General features: G+C 49.7%; 1 protein-coding gene across 1 annotated transcript in view; it reads left to right on the forward strand.

The window, feature by feature from the left end:
- AFF1 (ALF transcription elongation factor 1) overlaps positions 1-17593 on the forward strand; it is a 93156-nt gene that overhangs the window by 20268 nt on the left and 55295 nt on the right. Inside the window, exons 2-3 of the mRNA XM_084266600.1 lie at positions 14828-14948; positions 15239-16150. Coding sequence (XP_084122726.1) covers positions 14828-14948; positions 15239-16150 — 1033 coding nt within the window. The remainder of the gene's footprint in view (positions 1-14827; positions 14949-15238; positions 16151-17593) is intronic.

Raw genomic sequence — 17593 nt, forward strand, 5'->3', positions numbered from 1 at the left:
GCTGGGTTGGGGGACACACGGCACGACCGTTGAGCTTTACTGAGTACTTCTGAGCTGCCTCAGGATTAAACTGTTTGGGTAGTCGGTGTGGAAAAAACAGTAGGTCTAAGCAGTCATGGTTTCATTTCCTGCAGTCAGCGAGATGGAAAGATGTGTGTGTGTGAATCTTGTCATTGTCTGAAAAACCAAACAGGCCTGGGGATTTCATGTTAAAGGCCAAACCTGGTTTTTTATTGAGCCTTTGGTTCTTCGGGTCTCTCAACCACTTGTAGCTTGCAACAGCCTTTTAACCTTTCAGCTCTCCAAGTTGTTATTTTGGAGCCTACTTTAAAGAAATGTCAGTTTTACATTCCCTCTCTTGTGGGTTGCAGCTGTGACTGCAGTTCTTTTGCTGCCTTTAAACCTCTGACCAATGAATTGATGGTACTGACTGAGGAACCAGAATGAAAAAGATATTCCAAGGTGACAGGAGATGGGATGAGGGGGAATGGCCTCAAGCTGTGCCAGGGCAGGGTCAGCTCAGATGGGAGGGAAAGGTTCTTCCCTGGCAGAGTTGTGGGGCTGTGGCACAGGCTGCCCAGGGAGGGGGCTGAGTCCCCACCCCTGGATGTGTTTAACAGAGGGGTAGATGAGGTACTGAGAGATCTGGGTTAGCACAGGACAGGGACAGTTGGACTCAATGATCTTAGAGGTCTTTTCCAGCCTTGTGATTCTGTGTGTGTGAAAGCAAATGAGCAGGTCTTTATACATTCATAGGATGTGGGTTTTGCCCCGTGCGTTTCCCCAGGCAGGCCCGGAGCAGCTGGCCTGAGGTGAGCTGAGTTTCTGCTGCTGAGAGGAGCAATTCACCTGCGCACGGTGGGAGATTTCGAGCCTTCGGGTTGCTTGGACAGCAGCTGAAAACCGCTTCTGTCTGTCCGGTGTGTCTCACTGGCGTGGTTTGCTGGTGGTGAGTGAGTTGGTAAGATGTAGGAGTTGTGGTTTCCGCTTAGGAGTGACTTCTCATGGTGCCAGGCCGCTCTGTGTCTGTGTCTGTGTGTCTGTGTCTGTGTGTGCATGCAGCAAAACTCTGTCCCTGCACCTCAAGTGCTGTGTCCAGTTCTGGGCTTCTCACCATAAGAAGGATATTGAGGTCCTTAAGTGAGCCCAGAGAAGGGCAAGCAGGCTGGGGAAGGGGCTGGAGGGCAAATCATATGAGGAGTGGCTGAGGGAGCTGGGGGTAAAGTGGCCAAGCCCTCCAGGCTGGGGGCAAAGTGGCTGGAGAGCTGCCTGGAGGAGAAGGGCCTGGGGGTGTTAGTGGACAGCATCTGAACGTGAGCCAGCAGTGTGCCCAGGTGGCCAAGAAGGCCAAGGACACCCTGGCTTGTGTCAGGAATGGGGTAGTCAGCAGGATCAGGGAGGTGATCATCCCCCTGTACTGAGCTCTGGTGAAGCTGTACCTGGAGTGCTGTGTCCAGTTTTGGGCCTCCTACTGCAGGAAGGATGTTGAGATGCTGGAGTGTGTCCAGATGTCCTGTGAGGAGCAGCTGGGGCTTTTTAGTCTTAAGAAAAGGAGGCTGATTGGAGACCTTATTGCTCTCTGTAACTACCTTCAAGGAGGATGTAGAGATGTGGGGGTCTCTACTCTCAGCTAACAAGTGAGAGGAGGAGAAGAAATGGTTTCAAATTGCCCCAGGGGAGATTTAGGTCAGATATCAGGAAGAATTTCTTTACTGAATGGGTGGTCAAATGCTGGAACAGGCTGCCCAGGGAGGTGGTGGAGTCGCTATCCCTTGAGGGATTTAAAAGGAGTGTAGATGTTGTGCTTGGGGACGTGATCTGTAGGTAGGCTAGGCAGGGTTAGGCTGTGGTTGGACTCCATGATCTTGAAGGTCTCTTCCAACCCAAGTCATTCTGTGATTTATCTATCTCAGGCTGACTTCAACAGCGGGGAGAAGTGCACAGTTTTTTATTATTTTTTTTCCTTTAGTGGCACATAGATAAGGGAGAAACATTGGGTGAGGCATAACACTGCAGGACAGTTGGCTCCTGACTGGTGAGGGTTGCTTGGGATGCTCTGGATGCCCTAATCCAGGTGGAGAACAGAAGATGCCAAGCTGTGTCTGTATTGGGTGTGCTCACCTTCATGCCTTCATGCTGGCTGCACACAGCCTTATCCAAACAAATTGCTTCTGTGCTGCCTGAATGTGGCTGCATTTGGGTTCATTTACACATTCCTAACTCACAGCAGTTCTGAAGCTCTGTTTTCATCGAGGGGGAAACCCCACCTTGCTGCTCTGTACTGTGACAACAGCTCTTTTGCAACTCTGGGTTACTACCATACATCTGTGGTTACTTAAGCACACACTTTCCCCAGTGAGATTTGGGTCCCAGGTCACTTCCTTTTAAAGTTACTTTGCATCAGTGGTGTCCTGCAGTGTTCAGAGCTGCTGGAGCAAGATCAGCCCTGGAAAGGGACCCTGCCTTCCATTAAATGTGTTTTTAAACTGCTCCTATCTCCCTCCACCTTACCTGAGGAAATCAGAATTGATCCTGGAGAAGAGGAGGCTGAGGGGAGACCTCTCCAACTACACTGAGATGGGAGGAGGGGGAATGGCCTCAAGCTGCACCAGGGCAGGGTCAGCTCAGATGGGAGGGAAAAGTTCTTCCCTGGCAGAGTTGTGGGGCTGTGGCACAGGCTGCCCAGGGAGGGGGCTGAGTCCCCACCCCTGGGTGTGTTTAACAGGTGGGGAGATGAGGTGCTTTGGGATGTGGGTTAGTAGAGGATGGTACAGTTGGGCTCGAGCTCAAAGGTCTTTTCTGACCTTGTGAATCTGTGAAAATGAAAATACATAGAGATGACTTTTCCCTTGCCCATCAATACTTTGCTTTGGGGTTTTGGCAGGTTTCTCAATGTCTGACATTATTCTGGAGGAAGAAACCCTGGAGAAAATTCACAGAGTCCCTAGGTTGGAAAAGACCTTTGAGATCATTGAGTCCAACCATACCTGTCTTCTACTAACCCACTACTAAACCTCTGCTAAACTCAGTGACTGTGTTTTTCCTTCCTGTTTACTATTTCCTCACATCCTTATGGCAATAATTCTGCAGAGGCCTGTGTGACACTTGGTGAGGGCTTGGTGACAGGTGGATTTTTTTTTCCACATGTAATAGCTGCTAGAAGTCAGGGCTTTGATCTGGAAATGGGTCACGGTTCTTAAGTGTGGAGCTCTGCTGCCTTCAGGAAAACAGGTAAAAATCTGTTCATCTCCCTGGGGATAGGCGCTCATACAGCCGCTGTTGTGGCCTGTGTGGTGCTTGGTAGGTAACAATGCCAAAAAATAAGAGGAATAGCCATTTTTTTTGAGAGAAAGGTGGCTCATGGGCTTCTAGGGACACCTTTCCATAGCTGTGGAGAGGATGTTGTTCATAGCTGGGGAAGACTTGGTGCCGGGGCGTAGCTTTACGTGAGAGGTAATTGTATGTGTGTAGGAAGCGTGTGGTCAGGAATGACCCTTGATGGATGGTATTTAAAATGCAGAATTGACTGGGCTGTGTGTATGGAAGTCCTTTATCTGAGCACATTTTTTGTAGGGTTCTCTTGAAGGGAAAGACAGAAGTGAATGGAATTGTGGTGTTGATTGTCATAGCCATGCACTACTGGAAAAAAAACCCCATTGCTTTGTGTTTGTTGTCTTAATGAGAGTGTGTGTTAGAGTTTCTTTAAAAATAAAAAAAGACAATGCCACCTCAGGAAATGTGTTTTTCAGGACAGGAGAAAGGAAGAGAGAAGAATGGAAGGACACAAAGCTGTCCAATGAGTATGTACCTCTCTAAACTAAACAAAACCTATTTAGTGATGCCTTTGACCTCCTTGGCTGCTTCGCATCTGCCTGTTTCTGGGTGTTTCTTAGGCAATCCAGGTGAATTTCTAAGTGAAGAGGGGTGAGTTACTACTGTAAGTCTGTGCATAACAATTTCCAAGATGTTTAAAGCCATCAGGTGTGTCTGTCAGAAGTTCTGCTCTTCCTTTTGTGGCCTTGAACCAACAATGTTTCCTAATTAGGTCAGCTCATCTGTCCATAGCTTGATTGACCCAGGCAGCTCATGTCTTTTGGTCATTTGATGGACCTGCTGAGGCTTAGAAGGAGGATGAAATGCTGATGCTTGCTAAGTCATGTACAGGCACTCGAGCTGGTGGTGGTAATGCAGATGCTTTAGGCTGTGTTACGTAGGGTGGCTGTTCTCATTGGAGGATAAGGTAACGTGGAAGGAGTGAGGCTCATCACAACCAGACCATCAGGAAGACAAGGAACAAGGCTTGTCAGAAGGAGTTCTGAGTTAGCACAAGACAATCCAGAAGAAAGAAGTGATAGATGGTAGGAGAAGGATGGTGCTCAGTGAAGGCCACGCTTACGAGTCTTTGAAGAAGTCCTTTCTAAATAGCTTCCGACCTTGCATGCTGAAGCAGGTTTTGGGAGGTATAGCAGGAAGCCCTTAGGAGCAGTGTGAGTGTGGGACCACTTGAAAGAATACAGGTAGAATGGAGTGGGATAAGAATGGGAATTGGCTGCAGGACCACTGCGGGGGCAGCGAGAAGAGCCGAGTGGCTGGTCTTTGAAATCTGGTTTCCCTGTGCTTTGGTGGTGAATGTTTTCTCCCTGAGCTAAACTTCCAAGCAGATCCAAAGTTTACGTTCTGGTGGAAAGACTACACCCTGTATGTTTGTTGATAGTGCCAAGGCCTTATATTTACTTCCAGCAGCCTTTGATCTAGCAAGGCATGATGTAAGTACCTTTGAAGGGTAAATGTCTTCTCTGTTTGTGCGATCGGTTTCCTCAGGCCTTTTTGCAGACAGGTCTTGGGGTGATCAGGGGTGACTCAGAGTCCCTGCCCTGTTAGGGCAGGATTTGCTTCTCAGCAGGGAATGCCACTTCTCCAGACAGACCAATTCTTGGACAAAGCCAGGATGTAACGTGCGGTCAGAGGGATCTGGGTGAGTGTTTCAGCACTCTGTGTCAAAGCCCTGGCTTGGCTGTGCAGCAGAGGAGTGTAACTGTGGTAGTGGCAGACCAAAGCCTTCCATTTTCATACAGAAAGTGAAATTTAGAGTAACTGCTTCTTTACTGTTGCTTTTGCAAAGTAACCCCAGTTGTTGGGGCGTGTGTGTGTCTGCATCCTGATCAAACTAACTTTTTAATCTTTGCCATTGAAGTGAGAATGTTTTGGGTTGGAAGGGACCTCAAAGCCCATCTAGTTCCAACCCCCTTGCCATGGGCAGTGACACCCTCCACCAGCCCAGGGTGCTCAAAGCCCCATCCAACCTGGCCTTGAGCCCTGCCAGGGATCCAGGGGCAGCCACAGCTTCTTTGGGGCACCCTGTGCCAGGGCCTCTCCACCCTCACAAGGGAAGAATTTCTTTCTTCTATCTAGTCCACATCTGCCCTCTTCCAGTTTGCAGCTATTACCCCTCATCCTTTTGTTATGTGCCCATGTAAGCAGTCCCTCCCCAGCTTTCCTGTAGGCTCCTGTAGGCCGGATGTATTTAACAGACAGGTAGATAAGGTACTTAGAGATATGGGTCAGCATAGGACAGTGACAGTTGGACCTGATGATGTTAAAGGTCTTTTCCAACCTTGTGATTCTGTGACTCCCTTCAGGTATGGGCTCCTCTTGCCTTCACACACATCTGCTCACATGGAAGCTCAGTTGGGTCACCACAGCCCAAGCTGTTTGGCATGCAGCTGCGAGGGGGCTCTTGCAGCCTGAGGTCCTGCATGCACGTCCCATCCTGGGCTGCACATCCAGAGCTGTTTCATCCATGAGGCAGCCAAGGCACCAGCAGCTTTGTCTGAATCTTTCTGTGTGTACTCAACTCTTGAGAGCTGGAGCTGCAGATCTTCACTCACCTACCCAAAAAGACTCAGGTGCCTTCAGGGCTGAAAGGCAGTCAGACCACTTGGCTTGAGGAGCTCCTGAGATGTGTGCTTGCTGACAGAACATCGTGTCCCTAAGAGGCGAAGCAGTCAGGATTTTTCATTGCACGTACCCGGTGATTTAAATTTTTCACATTTCCTCCTTTGCCTGCCACATCCAGATCAAACAAAGCCTTAAATTCATCATTGTTCCAACACCTTGTCTGCTCTCCTTGTAATTACACTTCATGCATCCACACCTCCTTAGAAGCCCTCCAAGTATATTTGCATTTAGATGGAGAATGACAACTTTCCTGTTGCCCGTGTAACTTATAATTAACGCCTTTCCTGACAGCGTTCTATTAACATCAGCGTACGTGGGGCGAGGTTGGGAGCCTGGGTTTCTTTGGAGACCTCATTTCTCCAGCATCACAAGTGGAGAGACAGTCTCTTCATTTGTTCAGGTGCTTTGAACGTGGCAATTTTGTTAGGCGCTGTTGTTGAAGGCAACCGAGTGAAGATTGTATGAACTCAAGTGATTGTCACCAATTTTCCCCAAATTTCCTTAATGGCTGCTGTCTGCTGCTGTTAAGTGAGGCTGGCCCTGCAGCACCAGCTCCTGCTTTTTGTTGGGAGCACCTTCCTGCTAACGGTCTGATTTTCTGTGTGCTGTATCCTGGCTTCTCCAGGCTTCACTGCATTGGGAGGGGGTCATTCACAGAATGTTCAGGGTTGGAAGGGACCTCTGGAGATCATCTAGTCCAACCCCCCTGCTAGAGCAGGATCACCCCGACTAAATCCCACAGGAACACATCCAGGTGGGTTTGAATGTCTCCAGAGAAGGAGACTCCCCAACCTCTCTGGGCAGCCTGTCCCAGGGCTCCCTCACAGGGAAAAAGTTCCTCCTTATGTTTGCCTTCATTTGTGTTATTTTCATCATGAGCCTTTCTTGCCTCTTGCAATCAAAAGCTTTCTGCTTGTAGGGTAAATGGTGTGTCTGCAGGGATGTGGTATGAGAGGGGAGGAGGACCAGTGCAGTACCTATCAAAGCATTTTTGGCTGGAGAGTGCCACACCTCTTTGGAAAGTATCCGAGGCCTACCCAGCGCGACACTGCTGGAGTGGCTTTCGTTTATAGCTAAATAAGAGTTAAAGCACACACATTTCCGTGCATGAGGGGAAATCCAAGTCATAAACCTCTCATTTGTTTGCCTTGAGCAGGCAGAGAAGAGGGGGTGACTGCCAATTATTTACATCTTTTCACAGATCTTTCCCCTCTTTCGAGCCTTCAGAGGTTTGTAGGCCGCAGGCTGAAACACTGCCCCACATCCTGGGCTGTGTTTTGAAGCAGATGGACATTTTTGGGGGGAGTTTGAGGCCCAAATCTGCACGGGGTTTTGCCTTGTGTGAAGAACATCTGAGAGGTCCCAGTTCCTGCCGGTCGCTGCAGGGGTTCGGCTCTTCTCGGGAAGTGTTCGGGCTTACTCCTGGGAACTACTTGACAAAGAAAGGCCTATTGATGCCGAAAGGAAGCAAAAAAATCCCCTTTTAATGGCTGAGTAATGAATATATTTTTAAACTTGGCAGCAGCAATAGGAAATAAATGAGAATTTGAACCCAAAGAAGAGGCAGAGTGAGAAGATGTTACATAGGTAGAACTGGTCTGTTTTCCCCCACCAAAGCAGCTTAGCAGCTTCTTAAGCAAACTGGTGGTTCCCTGCCACCTGTTACAACATCCCAGACGTTCTCTGCTTCAGTTGTTTGTGGTGCTGTGCATTTAAGCTTTGAAAGGGGTGTGTATACATAGAATCACAGACTGGTCTGGATTGGAAGGGACCCCAAGGATCACAGAGTTCTAACTCCCCTGCCGCAGGCAGGGACACCAACCTCCAGGCCTGGAGCTACACAAGGTTGTCCAGGGCCCCATCCAACCTGGCCTTGAACACCCCCAGGGATGGGGCACCCACCCCCTCTCTGGGCAGCCCCTTCCAGCCCCTCACCACTCTCTCTGCAAAGAACTTCCCCCTAAGATCTCATCTAACCCTTCCCTCCTTCGGCTTTAATCCATTCAGCATCATTTTTTCATATGGTTTGAAGGAAAGCTTGCAGCAGTACTGGATTTTCTTGCAGCATTATTTTTATTCAAAAATATTTGCCAGGAGGGACAGCTCCTTACAAATCATCATGGAAGTACAGATGGACTGTGAGGCCGTGATCACTTCCACAGCAGTTTAATGCTGCTGTCATATAGTCTGGATACAGGGCTGGATAGCCTCGATGAGTTGAAGGAGCCAGAGGAAGCAAAAGCTTGAAAAGAAATTCCAACAACTGTAAGGGTTGGAAGGGACCTCCAGAGCCCATGGGGTCCAACCCCCTGCCAAAGCAGGGTCCCTAGGACAGGTCACACAGGTCAGTGTCCAGACGGGGCTGGAATCTCTCTGGAGAAGGAGACTCCACACCCCCTGGGCAGCCTGTCCCAGTGCTCTAAATTCATGTTTCTCCAGCATGAAGATAGATGTTTTTGGAGAGCATCTAGCAAAGCTGGTTGATGATGCTGCAGAAAATAATTGGCTAACTGTACCATCTGTTGTGCTTCTGCCATACGCGTTCCTCTTATTATTTGTTTCTGTTCAGACTGTGCATTTTCTGTGGAACAGTGTTTGATATGAAACAGAACTTAAAAATACCCATTGAGTCACAACATGATGGTATTTCCTTCAAGGGAAGGAAGCAAAAGGGTGCACAAGGCATTTGAGATGCCGTTTGGGATAAACTTTAATGTCACCCTTTCATCTGCTGGTCTTGCAATCAGTGCCAGGCTGTGCAGGTGATACAGTGGGAGAGCAGAGCACGCCAGTGAGACTTGGTAATTCAGTTTCTTTTCAAATTGATGAACAGAACTGTGTATTTCATCTTTGTAGGTGTGATCCTGGCTGTATAAATGGGTGGCAGTTCTTCTACAGAGATTTTGAGAGCAGCACTAGGGTGCTGCTGCAGGGCTGGTACAGGGCATCCATGTGTGATATCCGTTTGGTCTCTTTGGGGGTGATGCGTCTTGCCTTGAGCTTGAACAAGAATATGTCTCTGAGCCTTGAGAAATGTTGATCAGCAGCTTCTCATGGTAAAAAAAAAAAAAAAGGCCTACTTTAATGATGAAACAGCTTCAATAAATTTGTGATTTCCTGCAGTTGTGCTGAAAGGAAACGTCCTCTTCATGTTTGGGAGGAAGAGGTTCTGTGTGTTCAGAAGGAAGCGAGCAGCGGTTTTATGTTTGCTTTTTAGCCTTTCTCCACTCCCATCCCTGCTGCTGGAATAATTCCTTTCAGGAGCCAGCAACAGATCTTATTACAGTTAAAACTAAAGCAGATTTTTGGTTGGGGGGGGTTGGGGTTTTTTTTAATATTTTCATTTCATTTTCATTCAGCAAATGCACTGTGCAAGAGGAGAGGCAGAATTTCTTCCTGCACTAGTCTGTCTTTTCAAGATGTCAGGGGCTGGATTGTCACATCTCAGTGTTTGAAGCTCCCCAGTAAGGATTGTAATGTCACTAAAAGTGCTTTCAGATTGTGTTGGTCTCTGTTAGGGACCCAAGCCTGGATGATGTAATGGGTCATGGGTCAGGGCGTATGCTTTGCTGAACTTTCTGAGCCAAATCTCTTGCTGCTGGAGCCAGGACTGCCTTCTCCAGCATGGGCTGCTTTGAGCTCAGGGTTATTTTCTTGTTTCAGTGTGGAGCAAAGCGTGATTTGGGGTTTATTTTTGGGGGGTGAGAGGACTTTGAGCGTGTGTTTACTTCTTGTGGAGCACATTGGAATGTGATCAAGACTGACCAAATGTTTCAGGGCAGGCATTCGGTCTCATCTCCCTGCTTGAATGTACGGGGGCATTTGGGGTTTCCTGATGATGGATCAAGTTCAGAGCTATTTTTAACTCTCAAAGTTTGAAGTTTCCACCCCAGAGATGTCCAGGATGGAGGCCATGGAGTCCCACAGCTCCCAGGCTCCTGCGTGCTTAGTGTGTTGGTGTTAACCCTGGAGCTCCAATTTCCCAAAGCATTTCCACAAACCAGTAAAGAAGAAAAGTTTTGGGCTGGGTTTCATTTGGAGATGGGGGGGTGGGGGGGGCAGGTGTTAAGTTCCCATTTTAGGGAAACCTAAATATCTAAGCTGCTGTTCTGGAGAGGTCCATGAAGAAGAGGAGCTGGGGCTCAGCCTGCAGCTTTGGCACTAGGGAGGTGAGTGCTCAGCATGTGCTGGGGACAGCTTGCTGGAGCCTGGCAGGAGGCTTCGCTGCATGAGTTTCCTCTGATGGTGCCTGGCAAGCTGCAGAGACCTCCTCTCTCCTGGGCATGGGTCCATGCCGTGCCTGTGCTGACTGTGGTTCTCTGACACTTTCTGCTGGGCTTCCTAATGCTGACTGTGGGGAAACAGAGTAGTGTTATGAGTTACAACATAGCCCAGGTGTCCAAAAGCTTTAAAGAGCATCGAGAAATACCCTTGATAGTCAGGTTAGCAGCAGTAGAAACCATGTCTCCACAGATGAGAGGACTAGGATGACTGCCTTCCTAGGGAAGGGCTAGGAAGGGGATTAAGGAGCCTGGAGCATCTCCCCTCCGATGAAAGTCTGAGCGAGCTGGGGCTGTTCAGCCTGGAGAGAAGCAGCCTGAGAGGGGATTTGATCAATGGGTATCAATAGCTGAAGGGTGGGACACAGGGGGCCATGGGCAGCCTCTTCTCAGTGTCTGTGGAGACAGGACAAGGGGCCATGGCCTCAAGTTGGACTGTGACTAAAGATGCGTACGTTTTGGTAGCCAGCTGGCACTTCTGCTCCAAGTTTGAAATGGCATTGAGTGCAATGTAACTTGTTAGTAAGTAAAAGTCCCTTGTTGTAAGATGAGGCAGCATATGCGTGGAAACCAGCTGCCTACATGATAAAATGTGTGAATCAAAATGAGTTTTAGCAGTTGTCTTCAGGTGGTTTTGTCTGTAATGTGGAGAAAGGGGGCTGATGCTCTCAGCTGCGTGACCAAATATGCAGCTACTTGGTGGTTATTGGCTTCTGCTTTTAAAAGCACACCTCCTCCCATGAAGCTGGAGGGAAACTGGAAGGAAAATGGGTTTGGTCCGTTTCAGAAGGGGAATCGGAGGATGGGCAGCGATCCTGAGCAGCAGAACTGGGGGGAACAACCCCTCGCCTGGCCCACTTGTCACCATGATGGTCACAAAGAGCAGTGACAACGCATGATTAACATCCCTGGGGGTATTGTACGTGTGAGAGCACCCCCGTCCGCCGGGCTGCCATGGGGTGGGCACGTCCATCCTCCTTCAAACCCTCAGGAACCAGCGTTCCAGCGAAAAGGCGGCGTCCCTTCCCCTCCCCTCTGTCCCTCCTCTTCTTCTCTTCACACACTCTTTAAAAAAGGGATTTATTGCTGGGAAGAGAGCTTGGGGTCAGGGAGGGTTCAGGGAAAGCAGAGGCCTGTGGAGGTTTTACGCTGCTGTCTTTGCAGAGAGCAGCACGGGCAATCTTTCAGTCAGCGTTGGGCTGTGTGTAGGAGAGAGACTTTATGCTGTAAATATTATTGTGAGAGACCCAATTTTCAGTTGTTTAGGGTTTTCTCTTTGTTTGAACGTCATGTCTGAGCAAAACAGCTCGATTGCTCTATTGGTTGGGGAGGGTTTTTTTGGGGTGTGTGTGTGATATTTTTGGCTGGTTTTGTTTTGTTGGGTTGTTGGGTTTTTAATTGAACATTGTGGGCTGATGTGCAGTGTCCAGATGATGACTTCCCTTCAGCTGCTAGAGGTGTGCCCAAGGTCAGGCCTGTTTTGCATGCCTGAAGAATGCACTTGTGTTGTCCAACGCTAAGTTTGCTGAAGCCAATATGATTTTTTTTGGGCCTGTTTCAGTGGGCTTTGGCTCTGCACATCGAAACAGCTGAACAAAACCTCTCAGTAAGAATTTCCACTGGTTCATTTCGCAGCAGAATCTTGCTGTGCAGTGATTCAGCCTCTCCACACTCTTCCAGCCAGGGAGGTACACACGTGGTGATGCTAATGCTTGTGGATCACCATGAATGCTTTTCGGTCTGGGCTTACTGCAGATAGTGGTGTACTGGTTTGAGTTCTTCTGCAGGAGCAGTAATGTGAATAGTTTAGGGCTCCTGCCCTTGTTACCCATCAGCCATAGAAAAAAACCCGTTGATATTGAGTTATGGCCTGTATATGTATCATACCACACAAAGGGAGAACAGGGGTGACCCTGCCCTGGTGCATCTTGAGGCCATTTCCCCTTGTCCTATCACCTTTCCCCTGTCTGAAGAGACCTCTCTGCACCCTCCTGGCAGGGCAGTGGAGGTGGGGAGAAGGTCTCCCCTCAGCCTCCTCTTCTCCAGGCTGAACACCCCCAGCTCCCTCAGCTGGCTCTCCAGCCCCTTCCCCAGCCTGGTTGCCCTTCTCTGGACTCGCTCCAGGACCTCCAGGACCTTCTTACGGTGAGGAGCCCAGAACTTGACCCAGCACTTGAGGTGCAGCCTCACCAGTGCCCAGTACAGGGGCACAATCCTCTCCCTGGACCTGCTAGCCATGCTATTTTTGATACCAGCACACTATTTTTGACACAAGCATATTACCATCTTGGGCTTCAGCAGAGAAGCTGCTGACTCCAGCCAGCTCAGCAGCTTGCCCACGGGAGGCCTGGAGCTGGAGCGCGCCGCCGCAATCTGCGAACTGCAGCAGTAGCATCTATTCTGGGGAGAGCTCGGGCAGTATCTGTGCGTGCTGCGTACTCCAGCCAACACCACCAGTCATCTGTGAAGTACGAGGGGGAAAACAAACATCAACAGGCCTGTGTATTTAATGCTGGGGTTGCCTTTAAAAAGTACCACGTGGGTCTGAGCGATTGGCATCCCTGGCGTGGATCAAGGCAGAAATAGTAACGGGGCCAGCGGAGATGGCAGGAGCCTGGTGCAGCCCAGAGGTTGTAGGGGTGTCAGAAGGTGCAGAGCAAAAGAAGGAGCTTTGCTCCCTAACATGGTTGTCATGCTGATAAAAAGCAGAGCCCTTTTTTGTCTCTGTCTAGATCGTGCCTGCAGGTTGATGGCCCTGCCTGTGGCAGGGGGGTTGGTACTCTGTGAACTCAGTAGATTCCTTTGGTTGTGGTATTTGGAAAATATCCACCAGTGGAAGACAGAATCACAGACTTGTAGGGGTTGGAAGGGACCTCCAGAGCCCATCAGGTCCAACCCCCTGCCAAAGCAGTGTCCCTAGGACAGGTCACACAGGTCGGCGTCCAGACGGGGCTGGAATCTCTCCAGAGAAGGAGACTCCACACCCCCTGGGCAGCCTGTCCCAGGGCTCCCTCACCCTCACTGGGAAGAAGTTCTTCCTCAGATTGGGGTGGAACTTCCCGGGCTCCAACTTGAGGCCATTGCCCCATGTCCTGTCCCCACAGCCCACTGAGAAGATGCTGGCCATTTCCCCAAAGATCTTCCCTTTCCAAACTGGGACACTTGAGATGTTGAGTGTCCATTGAAGGATGGAGGACTTGTATGTATGCAGCAGACTTTGCAATAGAGTAGAAATAAGAGAGAAACCTCCGTAGCCATGTACTATGCCTGCATGCTTTTTATTCCCAAACTCCCCTAAATATTAGAGGATTAGGTTCCCTACTTTGCAGAGGAGGTGTAGTTGGAAGGATCTGGTGTTACAGGATGCCAGCTGTGACACGGCGTTACTCCTGATGGGAGGCTGGTGGAATTGAGTACATGTGTATGTGGTTGAGGAGGAGCAGGGGTGTTTGAGCTAGTGTAATGCACATTTCCAAGACCTTCTCTTTAAACACATTGATATGATTGCTTTAAACACAACCACATCACTTCTCAGGCCAGCTGCTTTCCCCATGTCTGTTTGCGGTAGAGAGTAACCTTTCAAGCGAGGCCATAAAGGAGGCACAGTGCAAGCCCTGAAAGCAGCAGCACCTTCAAAAGAGAGGATGCTTTGTTACTCCCTGGGGAAGCATTGGGGTGGAAGTCTGGAGGAGATAAAGAATGGGAGTTTTCATAGTGGGATTTGCCAGCTTGTGGGCTTATCACCCATGTTGACTTCTTCTCAATTTGCGTTTCACAGCCAGCAGGGACAGGGAGGGGATTGTCTCTCTCTGCTCTGCCTTCGTGAGGCCCCAGCTGGAGTCCTGTGTCCAGAGCTGGGGCCCCCAGTGCAAGAGAGATGTGGGGCTGTTGGAGAGGGGTCAGAGGAGCCACGGAGATGCTCAGAGGGCTGGAGAAGCTCCCCTACGGAGAGAGGCTGAGGGAGCTGGGCTGGTTCAGCCTGGAGAAGAGAAGGCTGTGGGGGGACCTCATTGCAGCCTTCCCGTCCCTGAAGGGAGCAGAGGAACAAGAGGGGAAACAGCTTGTTCAAGGGCAGAGACTGGCAGGACAAGGGGGATGGAGTGAAGCTGAGGGAAGATTTAAGTTAGATCTTAGGGGGAAGTTCTTTGCAGAGAGAGTGGTGAGGGGCTAGAATGGGCTGCCCAGAGAGGGGGTGGGTGCCCCATCCCTGGGGGTGTTGAAGGCCAGGTTGGATGGGGCCCTGGGCAAACTTGTGTATTAGCTCCAGGCCTGAAGGTTGGTGGCTCTGCCTGTAGCAGAGGGGGTTAGAGCTCTGTGATCCTTGGAGTCCATTCCAATCCAGACCAGCCTGTGATTCTATGAATCCTAAGTACCTCATCTCCCCATCTGTTAAGCACAGCCAGGGGTGGGGACTCAGCCCCCTCCCTGGGCAGCCTGTGCCACAGCCCCACAACTCTGCCAGGGAAGAACTTTTCCCTCCCATCTGAGCTGACCCTGCCCTGGCGCAGAATGGTTTCTGCACAAATAGATACTTGTTGATAACAGGGATTTAAGGTGTTAACCAGTCTCACTTTCTCTCTTTCTTAAAGCTTGTACAATGAGGACAGAAACTTGCTCCGTATTCGAGAGAAAGAGAGGCGGAATCAGGAGGCTCTGCAGGAGAAAGACAGATTCCCAGAGAAGACTCCCCTCTTCGCAGAGCCCTACAAGGTAACGGTTGGGGGACATGTGGAGGAGGGAGAGGAGGAAAGCGGGTTGGGGTGGAAGGAAGAAAGTTACGACATCTGCATATGTCTAGTAGATGTGAGTGTGATACATGCAAAGGCAGCACGGCTCTGGAGAGACTGCTGCAGGTCACAATGAGTCGGCATAGCTTCTCTTGTCACGATATGTCATGATTAAAACAAGATCCTGAAGAATGTGTCATCTTGAGCTGCATCTCTTGAGGTGGGGGAGATCTATGCTTTTTAAATTTCCCACTCTCTGTTCTTCTCTTGCAGACTAATAAAGGAGATGAGTTGTCAAGCCGAATTCAGAACATGCTGGGCAATTATGAAGAGGTCAAGGAGTTCATCAGTCACCAATCCCATAGGAATCTCATTGGGATTCCGAAAAGCGTTGCTCCTCTGATGCCACAAGGAAAGCCTGATCGCCCATACTTCCCTGAAAAGACCAGCCATACGTTACCATCTTCATTCCACCGCACAACCCACCATCCTCCCATGGGACCTACAGTTGTAGCTCCTCCAGCTCCAAGCCACTCCGTTCACTACCAAAAACCACAGTCAAGGACAGAAACAGCTTCAGGTTTGCATGCCAAGAGTCACAGTTTGTCCAATGGTCAGAACCAAGGTCAAGAACACAGTTGTGGTGGCCAGGAAAGTCAAGCAGCCTTTCACCGCAAGAGAACCGACAAGTGTGCGGTTGGCGAAGGCCATGCTAACGTACTGCCCACCTCCCTTTTGGCACTTTCTCCATTGCTGCCATCTTTATCTTCTCCAGTGGCACCCCTGTCACCTCTACATTCCAGCCAGCATATCAATTCCAGGTCACAGAACAGCAGCAAAAGTCGTGAGCCGACCTACAGCCAAACAAAATCATCTCAGGACCTAGTGACAGGATCACAGGAGAAGGAAAGTCGGGACAGCTCAGCCGTTAATCTGACCAGCACCACTCAGCCTTCCTCTCAAACCTTTCCCCCGTCTTTGCCGTCAAAAACCAGTGCAATGCAGCAGAAACCAACTGCTTACGTCAGACCAATGGATGGCCAAGATCAGGCACCAGTTGAATCACCAGAGCTCAAGCCTCTCCTGGAGGAGTACCATGGAGAACCCTATGAAAAGATCTCGGATTTGAAGGTGAATGCCAAAGCCAAGCTATCCAAATTAGAAATCCCTTCTGAGCCCATAGAGGTGAGTACAAGCTTTGGAGGTCTCTGTTTCCGGTAGGATAAGCTCAGCTGTGGGAGGATGGGCGGGAAGAGACTACCAGAAGCAATGATGTCTGTCTGCATTGTCCTCTTTGGAAGGTGTGTTTTGAGGCTGGCTTTTGCTGATGTGGGTGAGAGATCTTTGGACGGTGAAAGCACAACGCTTGCCACTGTTGTGTGGTTTTCTGCAGCAGGTTTTGTGCTCCCCATCCCCATGGTTTTTATGGCATCTCCTGTATCTCTGGTTTAATATGGTTTTAGATAGGGTGCTGTGAGCTGTGATGCTGTACGCTGAACGAACCTTCCCTTGAGCACATGCCTCTGAATCCAAATGCCTGTAAAACTCCTTCAGCTAACAGAGCATGAGTAGTGTTCCCCATGCTGGTGTGGGGAGATCCCTGGCAGAGTAAGGAAGTGGTTGAGTCCATCCCTGGATGTGTTTAACAGACAGGTAGATGAGATACTTAGAGATAAGGGTTAGCATAGGGCAGGAACTGTTGGACTCAATGGTCTTAAAGGTCTTCTCCAACCTTGTGAATAAAGGGAATAGAAGAGAATGAAAGAAATGGGCTTGCACAATCCAAAAGCCTTGGTTTTAACCATATGCTTAGTGCTTCTCCAAGGTGATAGGTGAAACCTTTTGTGAATATGCTGAATGATCCTCACTTGAGGTAGGGACATTTAGGCTGAGACCTCTGGCTGTGTTCCATGCCGTGGGCGTTATGGCTAAGGGTGGAAAATCTATGACTTCATTGTCTGTCAGGCTCATCACTCTCTTATTTACTTAGGTCTGGTCTCAATGCTGACCGTGTGTTGGGTGATGCAGCCCTTCAGAGCCTGCAGAGGGGAGAGGAAGAAGCAGGGTGGCTGCACACAGGATGTCCAGGTTGAGGGAAGCAACTGCCGGATGGGGCTGGGCTGCTTTGCATTTAGGAAGCGTGCAGTGATGTGTGCTGCATGCAAGTGAAAGGTTCACCTGAAGAAAGGATGTTGGGAAGGCTGGTCAGGATGTTCTTTGGCTGAAAGGTTGCCTCTCCTGTTTGGTTTTGGGGCAACAGGAGCTTTGGGGGGGGCCTTCGGCCTACCCAGGACCCTGAATCAGTCTAGACTAGGTGAATTGGTCTAGACTAGGAGAAGCATTTAGTGGTGGTTCTTCCTCTCAGCAAGCAGGAGTGTGGTTTTGCAAATCTTATTTGAACTGTTGGGCCCTGGTTATCCTGCAGTCTCCCTCGGCATCGTTTGGGGAAGGCATTTCTTCTACCGCCTGGTTTTTGGCTAACTGACTTCCGAAGGCGTATGTCACCTGCCGCTGTGAAGTCATTCTTGACAGCTTCTGGTCACGGCCACACTGCCAAGATCAGCCTTCCAGTCTGAACAGACACCTGGATTCACTGGGGAGTGAGTTAATCTGCAGTGGATAACTGAG

The sequence above is a fragment of the Gallinula chloropus genome (genome assembly GCF_964237585.1).
Source record: "Gallinula chloropus genome assembly, chromosome: 7".
Classification (NCBI taxonomy): domain Eukaryota; kingdom Metazoa; phylum Chordata; class Aves; order Gruiformes; family Rallidae; genus Gallinula; species Gallinula chloropus.